Raw genomic sequence first — 16,183 nt, 5'->3', positions numbered from 1 at the left:
AAGCACCAGCGAAACTCCAGGGAGAACTGGGAAGAACAGGCTGGCAGGTGTGGGGAATGTCCTGGTGCTCACTTTGGGGGTACCAGGGATAAAAATCACCCCGAAAATGCTGAGCTGGAGCCCTGCAGGTGGCCGGGATGGCTGTGCCTGGGAATGGCACGCTGCTCCCAAAGCTGGCTGAGCCACACAATGGTTTGGCTTGGGAGGGACCTCAGAGCCCATCTTGTGCCACCCCATGGGCAGGGACACCCTCCACTATCCCAGATTATTCCCAGCCTGGCCTTGGACACCTCCTGCACACCCCCGGGGTGCCCTCCGTGCCTTTTATGCTCATTTCTGACCTGCTTTTATCCGTTTTTCCTCTTAACTATTTTTAATTACACCCAAGCCACCCTTTTTCCTCTCTGGGCTTCCCCCACATTCCAAGGGCAAGACTGAAAGGAATTCCTTGGGCAATACTGAGCGAGTTCACCTTGCAGTCTCTGGAGGAGGGGGATGGGGGTTTTGGTCACCTTAACTCCACTTTTAATCCTCTGTGCCTTCCCTCCCTCTCCTTCCTCCAGGATAAGCAACAGCACATCTCTGTCTTCATCTCTCCCACTGCCAAAACCAGTGTCAGGTCAGCAGAATGAGGAGCAGGGAAAAGCAGAGAGAGGGAGATAAGGAGTTTGATGAGAGTGCTCCAGGGAACTCTTTGAAGTCGTGGGGAGCTCCTGTTGAGGGTTCCTGACAAGGACAGGCTGCACCTGATGTGATCCTGGAGGTTTGCAAGGGAAGTTTGATAACAGCAATTTCCCTTCCCAGCCTCTGCTTGCTGACACACACAACAATTCCACACCGGGAGCACAAAAATCCCTGAATGGTTGGGGTGGGAAGGGGCCTTAAAGCCCATCCCCTGTCCCAAACTGCTGGAACAGCCTGGAATAGTGGGAGTGTCCCCGGGGGTGGAATGGGATGAGCTTCAAGGTCCCTCCCAACCCAAACCATCCTGGGATTCCACAATCCTCTGGCTTCTGAGGCACTTCCCATCCTTCTGAAATTCCAAACACCAGAGCTCTCAGGGAGCCAGGAATTGGCACAGGGGGAAACTGCAGCTCCAACCCAAACCCCTCCTTTAAAACCCAACCAGAACTGAAGAACTTAGAAGGATTAGAGGGCAAAGAACATTTAATGTACAAGTTACAGGAAATAGCTTGGGGACCATTGCTTCGTGTCCATTTCCTTGTGGAAAAGAGGTTTTTTCTCGTGGTCAGAGCACCAAAAATCCCGGGGCCAGGGCAGGGAGGAGGAGCTCGGTGCTCAGGGCTGGGAAGATCCACTCCTGTGCGAAGGGAGTTGTGCTAAAACCGTGCTGGGGCTGCTCCCCAAAAATCTCTGTCCCCACAAAGGGAATCACGAACATCCTGTTTGTGGATCTGCCCTTTCGGAGACGGGACACGAGGCTGGCAAGTCACCCCCGTGTGACTGATTCGGGGATTTTTTTTGGCACAGAAATCAATCCTGCACGGATGAAGGAACACCCCGCTCACGGGTTCCTCCTGCTGCCTCAGGGAGAAGCCAAATGACGCCCTGATCATGGAGGGGAAAGCAGGAGAGCTGCGCTGACTGAAGAGACGGTGGCAGGGCTCCTTTAGGGCCAAGCCAAAGCCCCGAGGGGAGGCAGGCACGGGAAGTGTCGGGGAGCCAGCTCTGGGAAGGGGTGGCTGCTGTCACCAGAGCAACAAAACACGGGACGAGGGCGGAGGGAAGGGAGCAGGAATGCTGGTGTGCCTGCCCGGGATTGAAGAGGGCACAGAGGGTGGGTGTTTATCCACAGCCCAGAGAGAGCTGCTCCCAAAACGAGAAATCGCATCCCAGAAACAAACTCCCACACCGGGAACGACGAGGAGGAGCAGAGAGCCCAGGATAAAAAATCCTCCTGGGAATCGCTGCCGTTTGGAGCAGGTGGAGCTGCCCGGATGACGGGGACGAGGCCGGGGAGGCTGCGGGCACGGCCCTCAGGCCCTGGCGCGGCGCAGGCTGGGGTAGCTCTGCACAGTCCTGGCTATGGCCTCGTCCAGGCTCACCACCGGCCGGTAGCCCAGGGCTCTCTTGGCCCTCTCACAGCTGTAATAGTGGAAGGTGCCAGCCAGGGCCACCCTCATGGGGGTGAAGGTGGCCTTGATGGTCACCAGGGGCCTGAGCAGGGCCAGCAGCAGGGCCAGCAGCAGGGCCAGGTAATAGGCCAGCCAGTAGGGGATGTGGTACTTGGGAGGGTCGTAGTCCAGGCCGGTCAGGATCCGGGACATGAAGGTCCAGAAGGGAATTGGTTCATCATTGGTGATGTGGAAGGCCTGGGAGAGAGGCAGAGAAGCAGGGGTTAAAATCCTAAAAATGCTGGTGGGGATCTTTTCCTTTTTCCTTTCCTTTCCTTTTTCCTTTCCCTTTCCCTGTTCCTTTCCTTTTTCCTTTCCCTTTTTCTTTCCCTTTCCCTGTTCCTTTCCTTTTTCCTTTCCCTTTTCCTTTCCTTTTTCCTTTTCCTTTCCCTTTTCCTTTCCTTTTTCCTTTTCCTTTCCCTTTTCCTTTCCCTGTTCCTTTCCTTTTTCCTTTCCCTTTTTCTTTCCCTTTCCCTGTTCCTTTCCTTTTTCCTTTCCCTTTCCTTTTTCCTTTCCCTGTTCCTTTCCTTTTTCCTTTCCTTTTTCCTTTTTCCTTTCCCTTTCCCTTTCCCTGTTCCTTTCCTTTTTCCTTTTCCTTTCCCTGTTCCTTTCCCTTTCCCTGTTCCTTTCCTTTCCCCTTTTCCCTTCCCTCTTTCCTCACCTTCCCACCCAGGGGAGAGTTTTTGTTCAGTTTTTCTGCAGCCAGGATGTGTCCATGCACCACATTCTCCACGTAGGTAAAATCCACCAAGTTCTTTCCATCCCTGCACACAGAAAAGGAATTTTAGTCCCAAAAGCAAGCTGGGCTGAAAATCTGCTTGTGGCAAAAGCAAAGATTCCCTCCAGGAGAAATTCAGGCCAAGTTTCCCCTTCTCCCACTCTCTGGTGCTGTAATTTCAGGCCATACTTTCACTATTTCTTATTTTATAGAGGTTTTAATTGCCAGAACCTCAAATACAAGTGGTAATTTTATAAATTAACAGCAAGTGATCTGAGCTGTCTCATATTAATGGAACAGCTCCTGAACAGCTCCAGCTTTCCTCATGGATATTCCTTTGGCATTATGGACACTCACCATGGCAGGGAGTGAGCCCCTAATAGGGGATTTTTAAGCAAAAAAAAAAAAAATCTAGAAAGTGAAAAAGAAAAGAAACAACACAACTGATTTCCTTTTACTCCCTTCCAAAAGTCCTTTGCAGACCCAGCAGGGATTTTGCCCCAGCTCTGCAATGCCTGGGCCTTGCTCACCCAATGATAAATTTCATTTTGCCACTCTGAGCTGCCTGCACGAGGATGGGAACCAGCTGAGGGTCCCTGGGGCCAAATATCCCGTGGGGCCGGATGGCAGTGGTGAGGAAATCGTGGTCTGGGTCATTTGCACTCAGCACCTCCTGTGGGGAAAGAGCAGAAAAAAATGAAGGAGGAAAAGAGAGCTCAGCAAAGCATCCACTGCAGGGGCTGGGGGCTGCTCATCTCCCTCAATTTTAATCCTCTCCTGTCTTTCCTGGTCCTCCCTTTGTTCCCAGCTCTCCTCGATAAGAAAATCGGACAAAATTCAGTTTTTATGGTTGACACTCCACGAATTGACACAGGAAGTTTTGCTTCTCTCACTGAACACCCCAGAAGCCAGAGCAGCTCTCCAGGCTCCTCCACTCCATGAATTCTGGGGCAGGGCAGTTCCAAGTCTCAGGAATTCCACATTTCTGCCCCTCCCAGCCCTCCTGCATCTCCCTGGAGCCCATTTCATCCTCCTGGGATTCCCTGAACAACGTGTTCTCCTCATTTCCAGCAGCTGCAGGAATTTCTGTGATGGAGGCACAGACAGAAATCCTTTCAGTTTCCCCCAAAGCAAAGCCAAAATCACTGGGGCTCCCCCTGATTGCTGCTCTGAAGGCACAGATGTTGCCACAATTAAAATTAATTCAGCTCCTCTTGTGGGGGAAATTCCACACTGTCAGCGTGGAAGGGACAAAATTCTTCTGGCACAAAAAGCAAAGATTTTTTTCCCCCCAGCTGAAATGCAAGCCATGGAAAAAGGATCCAAAAAAAAGAAAAAAAAAAGAAAAAAAAGGCCTGCAGCCTTTGATTGCAAACATTGTTATCCCACACTGCAAGCAGAGATGCTGCAGCAGCAGCAACATGAGAGGAGCAAATATTGGAGATTATCAATTTAATATTAATATTTTCAGTGTGCCCCTTAGCTCAGGCCACATTCCCTCCTCCTCCTCCTCCTCTCCTCCCCCAGTGCCTTTTGCACATTCCCAACTGGAAATCCAGGAAAAGCAGCAGAGGAGACAAAAACCTGCCCTGAGTGCTGTGAACCCCGGGCTGGGGCAGGTGAGAATTTGGATTATCCCGTGGCTGTGACAGCTCTGGCACCAGCCCTGCAGTGCCACACAGGACTGCACTCACAATCCGTGCCACAGCCTCATTTTATCCTCTTTTTATTCAATGAACACATCCAAAAAGAACATTTTAACCATTGGTAAATACCTTTTCCTGCAGGATCTTGGTCTCTGTGTAGTAATCAATAGGTTTTTGTGCATAGGGGAGATCTTCTGAGCCATTTTTGATGTCTGTGCCCTCAAAAACGACACTGGCACTGCTGGTTAACACCAATTTCTGCAAGAGAAAGGGGAGAAAACAGTTGTTTAAAGCCTAAAATTATTTAAAGAGGCTGAGTAAAGATAATAATAATAATAATATTTAACCAATTGATGCTACAGAAAATAACCTGAGTCTAACAGAAGATGAAGAGAAACTGCAGATAAGAGAACTCCCCCTTTTTAATTAATTTTGTCCCATCATTTAATGGTACCTAAAGGAAATTAAAACCTTCCAACAAACACCCAAGGCAGTCAATCCAGAGGAAATATCTCCAGGAAAATCAGAGGCTGGGAACACTCAACACACAGCCAGAGTTTTAAAGAAAGATTTGCTCATCTTGGCAATAACAGAAAAAGAAAAAAAAGAAAACCTTGGATGGTTTTCAATCAATCTCAAATTAAAAAAGGAAAACTTGGATGTTTTTGTTTGGTGATTAAAATGAAATGAATGTAATAAATCAATTTCAAATAAATAGAAAAAGGAAACCTTGGATGTTTTTGCTTGGTGATTGAAATGAATATAATAAATCAATTTCATATAAATGAAATAAATACATTTAAATGAAAACTTATGGGATATCAAAGGAATTTAAGGAGAAAATTCAGTCTCCAATTCCAGGCTGGCCTCTTCAGGCTCTTCCTTTTGTGGGAAATTGAGTTTTTAAACCAAATGACACTGAGATAATGGCACGAGTGAGGTGTTCACTCACATTCTGTGGTGAGGAATTCCGAGGGAATAAATACCAGGAATATTTCCCTGCTGGAAAAGTCTCCTCTGGGGCTGTCCCAGTGGCCACAAGTGCAAAGGAGCCACTTGTGAGGTTCTGCTCTCCCTGATTTTAAAGGACTGATTTTAAAGGATGCTTTCCTGTGGCAAACAGGGATTGAGTTTACACTCAGGAAACCCCCAGAGTCTCTGGTTTTTATGGAATAAATGGAAATTCAGGGTCTCAGAGCCCCCTCTCAAGCAAGGCTGCCACTGATGCCAATGTCACCAAATCCAAACAATCCCTGCAGGATTTTTTTCCAGCTTTACCTGCACTCCAGCTTCTCTGCAGGCTGCAATGACTGCCTTGGTTCCCAAAAAATTCACCTTGTAGAAGAGCTCCCTGCTGGCACTGGAAGGGGCTGGGGAGGCACAGTGGAACACCACGGACACTCCCTGCAGGGCTGGCAGCAGAGCCTGCAGGAAACCACACGGGACAAGGGCATGGAGCAGCAGCCAGGGTGGGAAAAAACAACAGCAGGGAAATAAAACAGCTTTTTTTTCTTTTTTATTGATTTAATTTTTTTTCCATGGAAACAGCTCCATTTCAAGTCGTGCTCCCCGGAATGGGATTAGCCTGCAGCATCTCCACAGGGTCCTCAGCACACACCACATCCTCTCCTGTCCCCTGACACATCCTGGGAGCCTCCCCAGAGCCGGAGCTGAGCTCTCTGCAGCTCCCAGGATTTACCTGGAGCTGGGGCATGAGGAAGGAGCAGGATTCGAGCTCCCCCCGTGGCACTGGGTGCTGTCCCCAGGTCCCTGCAGGCTCCCACCCATTCCACCCTGCCTGCTGGCAACACGGGCTCGGGAGAGACCCCTGTAATTAAGGCAGGGGCTGTAATTACCCCGTGAATCCCAGCTCACAGCAGTGCAGAGCACCGGGCACAGCCCAGCCCTGCTCCTCTCAGCACGGGGCAGGCACCAGGCAGCAGATCCACACCCGGCAAAAATCAAAAATGCAAGAACAGAGAGCAGGTCTGCTCCTTTCAGAGGGAAAAATGCAAGAACAGACAGGAGATCTGCTTCCTCCAGAGGGAAAATGCCAGAGCAGTGCCATCCCTGCCCGTGCCACCTGCAGCCAGCCGTGCTCACCTCCTTGTCACACAGGTCTCCCAGGTAGAAGGTCACCTGCGGGCTCTCAAAGCTCTGCTGGATGTCGAAGACGTTGACTCTGTAGCCCTTGGCCAGCAGCTGCTCCACCAGGTGCCTGCCCAGGAATCCTGAGCCCCCGATGACCGTGCAGGTCCTGGCAGCCTGCAGGGACACAGGGACAGGGAGAACCCCCCTGGCACACCCAGCAAACTGAGCCGAGCTGCCCTGGGGCTGGGCTGGGACAGCTGAGCTGTGACAGAGAGTCAGGAGTGCAGAAAAATCGGGATTTTGGAAGGAGTCTGCCCCGTGTTCACAGAGGAATGTTGGGTTTGTCTTTACAAACAAGCTGGTGGATAAAACCAGCACTGAGAGATCAAAGAAAAAATGGGATGGATTCCACTGATTGATAAATGAAAAAAAAAGATATATTTGCCTTTACAAACAAACTGCAGGTTTGCTGAGAAATGAAATTGGATATTGAAAGGTGAAAGAAGCAATGGGGAAAACCATGAATTCTGTAAGAATTAAAAATGCCAAGGGAGGGTTGTACATTCGAGGGGAATCTCAGGGATCAGGGGTTGGGAAGTCTGGGCCTCTCCAGTCCCTCAGCAAGGGGGAAAGAGAGAGGGAAATTGGGATAAAAAGGGAGGGGAGTCCTCCAAAAATCTGAGAGACCCCAGGGGAAAGCCCCACGGCCTCTCCTTTATTCAATAAAGTAAAAAACTCCTCTGTCTCCCTTTTGGACACAAACCTCTGGTGTTTGTGGGTTCATTTTCCTGACACAACCAAGAGGCTCAGGGAGGAGGGAAGAAAGGGAAGGTTGGAGAGCAAAGCAGGATTTGAAGGGAGCCTGCAAGGAAGATGGAGAGAGAGGATTTCCAGAGGGCAGGGATGGGTGGGATATTGGGATATTGGGCAGGAATCGTTCCCTGGGAGGGTGGGGAGGCTCTGGCACACGTTCCCAGATTTGCTGTGGCTGCCCCTGGATCCCTGGCAGTGCCCAAGGCCAGGCTGGAGCAGCCTGGGACAGTGGGAGGTGTCCCTGCCATGGCAGGGGTGAGATTTAAAGTCCCTCCCAAGCCAGACCAGTCTGGGATTCTGGGATGATTCTGGGATTTGCTTCAGCCTCTTAATTCAGACCATTAACAGCATCACCATTATCAGAACCTGTGACCCTCAGAGCCAAGAAAGCAGCCAGGTAAAGGCTCAAAAGGACTGGGCTCTGCTTTGGAGCCATCACTTCTGCCTTTCTTGTCCTTTAAGCTTTGTAAAGCAATGATTGGAGTCTCTGGTGAACAGATTTCTGACTGGACTGAGACCAAAGCACTGCCCAGAACTGCCCTGAGTCTGAGGGAGCTTTCACACAAAGAATGCTCTGTGCTTTTTACTCCTGGTTGTAACGCGAGCCTCAGCTCTGCAGGGATCTCTGGGCCAGCCTGAACCCCCTGGGGCCACACAAGGATTGGTCACGACCCTTCAGGGGCCACATCCTTCAGGAAAAGTTCTGCTGATCCACAGGAGGAACGGGAGCAGTTCCCTGAGTTTCATCAAAGCTGCACCAGTTCTTTGGGATGGGCCACCCTGAGCAGGGGCTGGAGCAGAAATCCTGTGAGGAGCAGCTGGGAAAGGAGCTCAGGGGGAACCTCTGGTTCTGCACAGCCCCTGCCAGGGGCAGGATTTGGGATTTTACCCCAGGGAACGGGGACAGGAGGGACGGTGGGGAAATTTCTCCACTGAAAAAGTGGCCCAGGGAGGTTTGGAGTGCTCATCCCTGGGAATCTCAGACGAGGAGGGGATTTTGGGATGTGCTTTGGAGCAGATGAGGGCATTCAGTCAGACAGGGGACAGAAACATTTTCAGCTCCTCCTCAAAGGCAGTCTCTCCCTTCCACTGACATTTCCCTTTTCCCTGCACCCTTTCCCACCAGGTCCCTTCCAGCCCACACCATTGTGGCATTCCCTGACCCCTGGGCCCCCAAAATGCTCTGGGAAGTGCTGGAAGTGAAGTTTTAGTGCAGCAGAATGCTGCCCTCTGCCTCTGCACCCCAGAGCACTGCAGAGGCTTCCCAGAATCCCTGACTGGTTTGGGCTGGGAGGGATTTTAAAGCTCATTTTATTCCATCCTTAAAACGGGGGTTGGAATAAAATAATAAAATAATAAAATAAAAAAAAATAAAATAATCACACCTTCCACTATCCCAGGTTGCTCCAAGCCCCATCCAGCCTGGCCTTGGACACTTCCAGGGATCCAGGGGCAGCCACAATTATAAATAATTTTATTATAAACTCTCTATCATTTGCTATTGCACAGTTTGCAGCCACAATTATAGATAATTTTATTACAAACTCTCTATCATTTGCTATTGCACAGTACAATATTTAAGGCAAGCCAAGCTACACATCTATATTGATTTTAAGGTTTGAATTCAACCCATTCAAATCGTACCTTGGAAAATCACGTTTTCTCCCCAGAATTATCATTAACAGCAGGATCAGCCTCATGCCTTCCCTTAGTGATGTGCAGAATATTTATGAATTTATTTCTGCAACACAAAAGCTCCCAAAGCACCATCTGAGGCCCCAACTCACCGATCTCAGGTGTGTGGCCATGGCTTGGGTGAGGCACTGTCCACCAGAATCCTTGAAAAAAAATAAAGGAGAATATTTTTATTCCCAATAAAACGACATTTTTCTAGTCACAGAAATCCAGGTTTGAAGCCGTGATGCTGAAGAAGGATGAAGAGAGGGAGTTGATTCTCCTTGTTCTTCTATAAATCAGCAAGTGCAGGTGCTGGCCTGGCTCTTTGGTGCTTGAAAAATCTTTGAAATTCCAAGGAAAAAAACCGAGAAGAGGCAGAATTGGTGTCCTGGAACACGGAGCTGGTTTAAAGCAGGGACAAAACTGTTCCTCAGCACCTCATCCCTCTCCAAAACTCCCTTTATAAACTGCTGCACCTCCAGTTCCCCCCAGCCCAGAGCCCCCCATGGCCTTTAGGACCTCACTCCAACCCCCCAGGACCGTCCCCACGATCCCCAGGACCCTTCCACAGCACCCTGGACCCTCTCCACATCATCCAGGACCCTTCCCATGGCCCCAGGACCCTTCCCACAGCTTCCAGGACCCTCCACGCAGCTTCCAGGACCTCCTCCCCTGCTCCCAGCACCTTCCCCCCAGCCCCCAGGACCCTTCCCCATTCTCCTCCCGGATCCCAGACCTCCTCCCGCAGCCGCACACCGTTCCCCGCGGTTCCCACACCTTTTCTCAGCTGCCAGGACCTCCCCGAACCCCGTTCCCCGCTGTTCCCGGCTGTTCCCCGCGGTTCCCACGCCTTTTCCCAGCTGCCAGGACCTGCCCGTTCCCCGCTCACCGCTGCCCCTAGGGCGCTCTGGCCCCGCCCCCTCGCTGCTCTCCACCAATCAGCGCCGCGCCTCCCGCCAGGCCACGCCCACTCCTCCCGTTCCCGCCTCTTTCCCTGGGGCGAGCATCGCGCCAGCCGCTCCCGCTCGCTGATTGGTCCAGCCCCTCTCAGCTCCGTCCAATCGCGTGGAAGGAAGGCGGAGATTCCTCCACGCCTTCATTCACCTTTGGTCCGCCATCACGCCAGCCAATAGGAGCGCGCGTTGCCATAGCAGCGGCGTGGGGGCGGCAGCCAATGGGAGGGCGCGATATTGAGGCTGGCAGGTGGGAGGCCGGCAGTGAGGGGAATGTGGGGGAATATCGGGGATTGGGATCAGGGGAAGTATGGGGGCTCTGGGGCCGTGGGGAAATATGGGGGATCAGGGCTGTGATTGGGATCAGGGGCACTGAGGGCTCTGCTTCTGTTAAAGCAGGAGAAGAATTTCACGTCTTCCCAGCAGAGCTGGCTGGGGACATGGGGCTGCTCTCAGCAGTGTCACATTCCCGCTCCAGTCTGGGTTCTGAGAAATCCCAGAAAACAAGGGGAGGGGTTGGTGCTGCGCATTTCTTCCTGGGTCATTTTCCCAGAGGGAAAGGCAGAGACAGAAGCAGACTTCAGAATTCAGTAGAAGCATTTATTTGCTATAATAAATGGTATAAAATCAATTTTATTTCTTTTATTTGGTAGCAGAACTGCGTTCCTTCACTGCTCCGAGGGAGGGGTTGGGGAGCAGCTGAACCTCAGCCCTGTGGGAGCCTGGCCTCAGGGCAGGGACAGGTGAGATTTGGGATGGAATTCCTCCCTGGGAAGGTGGGCAGGGCTGGCACAGGTGCCCAGATTTGCTGTGGCTGCCCCTGCAGCCCTGGCAGTGCCCGAGGCCAGCTTGGAGCAGCCTGGGACAGTGGGAGGTGTCCCTGCCATGGGAGGAGATGGGAACAAGGTGAGCTTTGAGATCCCTCCCACCCCAAACCACTCCATGACCCCAGGGCAGCTCCTGCCAGTGAGGGAACACAATTCCAAGGTTGTCCCTCCCCAGCAGCCACCAGAGGTGTGGGGACAGAGCTGCTGAGTGAGAGGGGAGGGACATTTGGGGACATCATCCCTGCAGCAGGGTGGGATCAGGCAAGCCTGAGCACTTCCTGCACCATCCTCCCCACACCATCGTGGATGTGGTGGATGGGGGCGTTGCACATGAAGGCACTGGTGGTCACCAGCAGGTTCTGGTGGTCCACGTGGACCTCGCTGACCTGGCTGTTGATGTGCCTGCAGCCCAGCTCCTTCATGGCCTCGGCTGTCTTGGCATAAGGCCACCTGCAAGGCAACCAAGAATGAAAACCTGGAGTGAGGAACATCCTACAGACTGCTGGGAAAAGGAAAGAGGGAAAATTCAGGGCACAAAACCTGCTCTGTAGGAGCCAAATCTTGTCCTGCTCCAGGAGTTTTCCAGGATTATACAACAGGAAAACTCTTGGAATGCTGAAGCCTGGGAGTTCTGAACGATCTGTGCTTTCTGACACTGACCCCAAAAAAACTCTGCTTTGGATTTGAGGCTCCCCAAATTTGAGTGGTAAGAGTTGGAATCACTGGTGTGTAGTTTGAATAGAATATTTGAATAGAAGTGTGTAATATCACACGGTGAAGGGTTTGGAATTTGGAGTTTTAGAATATTAATAGGTATGGGACAAGATAGAAGTTCTGGGTTGTCTTTTTCTTCCTTCTTGTTCCTTCTTCTTGGTTTTAGGTAATATTTTTTAGTTAGATAGAAAAGTACCACGGTGCAGGTCACAAGTGTTTAGTCATTGAATCAAAAGTATAAATAATACAGATGTTAGGTTTTAATTAGATAGTTAGGCCTTGAAAGACCTTGTAACTACCAAGATCTAGTTTTTCATTTTTAGCTTGTTAACTAAAAGTGCAGAAGAACTCACTGTGCTAGAGATAAAAATTAATAAACAACTGAGTCTGAACACAAAAATCCTGTCTCTTGTACTTCAGTCCCCACTCTAACTAAAAACAGAAGAAAAAAAATAGAAAAGATAACCACTAATAGAAAACCTCCTGTTCAAATGAGTTAAAAACCTGAACGAAAGCCAAAACGAGACCAGGGACACTGCCAGGGATGGAGCAGCCACAGCTTCCCTTGGCAACAATTAGATTTAGGTTTGGTGTGGGGGTTTTTTTGCACCAAAATCCTCCAATTTAGTGAAAAAACTCCATCCTAGCAAAAGCCACCAACATTCCTTGCCTGCCCTCGGGAGAATCCACAGTTTTCCTGCAGGACTGAAGATATTTTCACTCCCTTGGATCTCCTTAACTTGGAGCCAGCAAAGCTTTTTCCTACCCTGGCTCTGTGAGGCATCAGGGAGGCAAATGTTTAATTTAGGAGAATAAATTACATTTCAATTTAAAAGGAAATGTCTTATTCAAAGGTGGAAACAAGTCAGAAAAAGGCAAACTGATCTGGTGTTGCACCATTCCTTCTGCTTTGCTGAGAAATGATAAAATCAGCATTCCAGAGTTTCTGCTTTTCTCTGTTAAATCCCCAAAAGCTGAGAAAGGCAGCACAGCTGAGTTCTACCATTTCTCCTAATGAGAAATAAAATTCAGCTCTTTGTGATACTCCCACCCCTGAGCACCACCGGGGGACTCTGGGGGGACTTTGGGGGACTTTGGAGAGATTTTGGGGGGATTTTGGGGGGATTTTGGGGTGTGCCCCCCGGGTCACTCACTGCTCACACTCCTTGTCGTGTCCCACTGTCACCTCGCAGCCCGGGAAGATTTTGGCTGCCAGCACCGGGGAGATGCAGCAGAGCCCGATGGGTTTGTGGGCAGCGTGGAACGCCCTCAGCACCGCCTCCACCTCCCTGGCGACGCTGCAGTCCTTGCCCTGGGTGGCCCAAGTGCTCAGGTTTTTTGCCACCCCGAAGCCACCTGAGGAAAGAGAAGCAGTTTAGGATGGAGATTTTTCTACCCAGGGCACGATATTTTTTTTAATTTTTTTTTTTTTACCAGGTGGATTGGATGCTTGGCAGAATTATCCAGAATAAAAGAATTAAAATTTTCTCTCTTTCCAAGCCTCTGCTCCAGCCTCTCCCTCCCCATCCCACAACTCCCACATCATTCCAGACCTATGGAATATTTCACCAGGCCCCACAAAATCCCACCTGGAATGATGAGGGCATCCAGCCCCTTGACATCCAGCGTGGCCAGGTCCTTGATGTTGCCTCTGGCAATTCTGGCACTTTCCACCAGGACATTTCTCTGCTCTGGTGTTGGCTGCCCCTTCACATGATCCACCACGTGCATCTGGGGGATGTTGGGGGCATAAACCTCAGCCTGGAGGGAGAAAAAAAAAGGGGCTGTTATCCTTCAGGAATGGTGGGTAAATGTGGGAATGGCACAGTGGGAATGCTGAGAGAGGAAAGGAAAAGGAAAAGGAAAAGGAAAAGGAAAAGGAAAAGGAAAAGGAAAAGGAAAAGGAAAAGGAAAAGGAAAAGGAAAAGGAAAAGGAAAAAGGAAAAGGAAAAAGGAAAAGGAAACCTTTAGCCCAAATCTGCTTGTCTGGGGGGCTGGAGGGTCCATCCACATCCCAGTAAATCCTTCTTGCTGGGATTTGCTCACCCAGAGAGCTGCTGTCCCACCCCAGGACAGCACTTGGGAGTTTCCTCTCCCCACCCACTCTTCTCCCAAAGCCAGAGTGGTTTTTTTTCTATAAAAATGCTTCCCTTTCCTTTAGCACTTTAAAGCTCATGTGCAGAAATTGAGAGTGGAGGGCTGTGAAGGGATTTGGGGACTGTACCACCTGTGCAGTTCTGGATCCCACAATTTAAAAATGATTTAAGGAACACCAAGGTGTGCCGAGGAGGGCAGGGCTGGAAGGAATATCCCGTGAGGAGCAGCCGAGGATTTTGGAATTATCCAGGTGGGAGACAAGGTGAGTGAGGAGCTTCCCGTGGAATATTTCCGGCTGAAATTTTCCATTCTAAGCTGTTAGAAAAGGAGGGAATGGGACGATTCCCGAGTTTCCTCCACTAGAGGCCCCTGCCGATCCAGGGATGAGGGAGGGATGGGATCCGAGCCTGCGGGGCTGGGATGTGGCAGCAGGGAAGCGACAGCAGCAGCTCCAGCAGAGGAAAAGCAAAACGACACACAGTGGAGAAAACGCCTGGCCAAATCTCATCCCGACAGCGAGGGCAGCGCTGGGATGGTTTGGAATTGGGGGTGGCACGGGTAGGTCACCCCTGCGTGTTCCACAATTCCCATTCCCAGGCACTGGCTGGTTCTCAGCTCACTGGGATATTCCAGAGCTTTTCCCTCGCTCCTTTCCCAGCCTCACGGAGCGGCTCTCCCGACTTTTAGAGCAGCTGCACCATTTTTACCCCTCGGGTTTAACCCTTGCCTGTTCTCTCATCCCTGGCAGTGCCCCAGGCCAGGCTGGACGGGGTTTGGAGCAGCCTGGGACAGTGGAAAGCGTCCCTGCCATGGCAGGGGGTGGGAACGGATGAGCTTCAAAATCCTTCCCAACCCAAACCTTCCCGGGATTCTCTGATTCTATTTTCACCTCCGCTCTTGGAAGGTTTTAAAAAGATGAATTTCAAACTGCCCAAACTGTCTTTTAAACAGAAACAGCAGGGGAGGAAAGAGGATGTGCAAGGCAAAAGTGGAGAGAGAAGGCGCTCAGGGAAGAAGTAATTCAGGGAAGAAGTAATTCAGGAAATAAGTAATTCGGGAAATAAATAATTCGGGAAATAAATAATTCGGGAAATAAATAATTCGGGAAAGAAGGCATTCAGGGAAGTCTTTTGGAGAGTTTGGACACACTGGATCCAGAGCCAATCCCTCCGTACAGCACAGCCGGGCAGGGAATTCTCCAAAGCATTCGCAGGGATTGCAGGCACCGCTGCTTGGCTTTGGGGAGCTCGTCTCGGAGACAAGAGGGGAGAGATCGAGGGGCTGAGAGGGGAGGGAGAGGGAGCAGGATCCAGGGACAAGGAGAAGAGCAGGACACCGGGAAAAGGAGGCAGGACAGGATCCAGGGAAAAGAGTCGGGGCAGGATCCCGGGACAAGGATCGGGGCAGGATCCTGGGAAAAGGAGCTGGAGCAGCATCCCGGGACAGAATCCTGGAAAAGGAGTCGGGGCAAGATCCCGGGACAAGGAGCCAGGACAGGACACCGGGACCAGCATCCCGGGAGAGGATCTAGGGAAAAGGAACCGGGACAGGACACCGGGACCAGGATCCCGGGAAAAGGAACCGGGACAGGACACCGGGACCAGCATCCCGGGACAAGGATCCTGAGGCAGGATCCCAGGACAAAGATCCGGGACAAGGAACCAGGACAGGACACCAAGACCAACATCCCGGGACAAGGATCCCGGGACAGGGATCCAGGGACAAGGATCCCAGGACAGCATCCCGGGACAAGGATCCCGGGACAAGGAGCCGCTTCCTCCTCTTACCTGAGCCCCGTCCCGGCTGAGCTGCACCAGCACGGCCGAAGCCTCGTGGATCTCGCTGCCATCGAACACCCCGCAGCCTGCCAGCACCACTGCCACCCTCTTTGGCATCGCTGCCACTGTCCCCCGAGCGCAGCGATTCCCCGGAGAGCCCCGCGCCGCTCTGAGCCCCGCGGGCCGTCCGCAGCCCTTTATAGCATCACCCTCGCCAGCAGCAGGTGGGGCCGGCAGGGATGGGCTGGGCTTTTTTTTTTTTTTTTTCTTTTTTTTTTTACTGGCAAGGAGGTTTTATTTCCAGTTCCACAGGCAGGGCATGTAAATATTATTTGTTTCCTCAACCGGCTGCTCCCTTCCAGATCTTCCTCCCAGCACGTTGTCTGCAGAGCTGACGTGCCCGGCTCAACAGAGCAGCTGTGTTTTCCCTCCTCTGCTGTTGATTTTCCATCCTAGCTCAGACTGAAGCACCAAAACCTTTGCAGAGGAGGTGGCACCAAAGGGAGCCAGGATTTCGGGCGGTGCATTCCCCTCTGTGCCCCATTTTTTGGACCCTGCACTGCTTAGGCTGCTGCGGATTTTACCTCCAACATTCCTGAATGTTTCTTCCCTCAGATCCCATCTCTCAGATGTGGATATTTCACATTTTGCTGCAGTTCTTTGCTGGCTTTTGCACCCTGAGTTTAGAAGTTAATGAAGTCATAGAGGTGGAATGGACTCCCACAACCCCTGTG

The 16,183-nt window shown here is 51.2% G+C and overlaps 2 protein-coding genes across 4 annotated transcripts; both read right to left on the bottom strand.

Annotated features, from left to right (window-relative positions):
- Positions 1 to 1,149: 1,149 nt before the first annotated feature.
- NSDHL (NAD(P) dependent 3-beta-hydroxysteroid dehydrogenase NSDHL) lies at positions 1,150 to 10,010 on the bottom strand. Of its 2 annotated transcripts, none has more exons than XM_088173022.1 (8): positions 9,970 to 10,010; positions 9,191 to 9,241; positions 6,603 to 6,764; positions 5,778 to 5,924; positions 4,629 to 4,757; positions 3,384 to 3,526; positions 2,797 to 2,899; positions 1,150 to 2,333 (listed from the first exon to the last, which is right to left on the bottom strand). In XM_088173022.1, exons 2-8 carry the CDS (start codon positions 9,209 to 9,211, stop codon positions 1,998 to 2,000), a joined length of 1,041 nt encoding a protein of 346 aa, XP_088029148.1. In that variant the 5' UTR covers positions 9,212 to 9,241; positions 9,970 to 10,010; the 3' UTR covers positions 1,150 to 1,997. The 2 variants fall into 2 exon arrangements, with proteins under 2 accessions (XP_088029148.1, XP_014748367.1); XM_014892881.2 differs by having other exon boundaries at positions 9,858 to 10,002.
- Positions 10,011 to 10,612: 602 nt separating this feature from the next.
- LOC106863419 (putative glutamine amidotransferase-like class 1 domain-containing protein 3B, mitochondrial) lies at positions 10,613 to 15,615 on the bottom strand. Of its 2 annotated transcripts, none has more exons than XM_014892882.2 (4): positions 15,459 to 15,615; positions 13,164 to 13,335; positions 12,729 to 12,930; positions 10,613 to 11,310 (listed from the first exon to the last, which is right to left on the bottom strand). In XM_014892882.2, the coding sequence occupies exons 1-4, from the start codon at positions 15,564 to 15,566 to the stop codon at positions 11,118 to 11,120; spliced, it is 675 nt and encodes a 224-aa protein (XP_014748368.1). In that variant the 5' UTR covers positions 15,567 to 15,615; the 3' UTR covers positions 10,613 to 11,117. The 2 variants fall into 2 exon arrangements, with proteins under 2 accessions (XP_014748368.1, XP_088029149.1); XM_088173023.1 differs by lacking the exon at positions 15,459 to 15,615 and adding an exon at positions 13,540 to 13,642.
- Between the last annotated feature and the right edge of the window lie 568 nt (positions 15,616 to 16,183).

The sequence above is a fragment of the Sturnus vulgaris genome, chromosome 14 (genome assembly GCF_052056855.1).
Source record: "Sturnus vulgaris isolate bStuVul1 chromosome 14, bStuVul1.hap1, whole genome shotgun sequence".
In the NCBI taxonomy this organism is placed as follows: domain Eukaryota; kingdom Metazoa; phylum Chordata; class Aves; order Passeriformes; family Sturnidae; genus Sturnus; species Sturnus vulgaris.
The sequence above is the reverse complement of the archived record's forward strand: the minus strand, read 5'-3'. Positions and strand labels throughout refer to the sequence as shown.

Bases quoted from the DNA above. Each gene is read 5' to 3' on its own strand.
- NSDHL (XM_088173022.1), bottom strand. From the start codon at position 9,211: ATGGCCACACACCTGAGATCG. The intron at 6,765-9,190 runs GTGAGTTGGGGC...GTGTCCCTGCAG, and splicing joins TGGCCACACACCTGAGATCG to GCTGCCAGGACCTGCACGGT. The intron at 2,900-3,383 runs GTGAGCAAGGCC...TTCTGTGTGCAG, and splicing joins AAAATGAAATTTATCATTGG to GGATGGAAAGAACTTGGTGG.
- LOC106863419 (XM_014892882.2), bottom strand. From the start codon at position 15,566: ATGCCAAAGAGGGTGGCAGTGGTGCTGGCAGGCTGCGGGGTGTTCGAT. The intron at 13,336-15,458 runs GTAAGAGGAGGA...TTCTCCCTCCAG, and splicing joins TCAGCCGGGACGGGGCTCAG to GCTGAGGTTTATGCCCCCAA. The intron at 11,311-12,728 runs GTGAGTGACCCG...GTTGCCTTGCAG, and splicing joins CACGACAAGGAGTGTGAGCA to GTGGCCTTATGCCAAGACAG.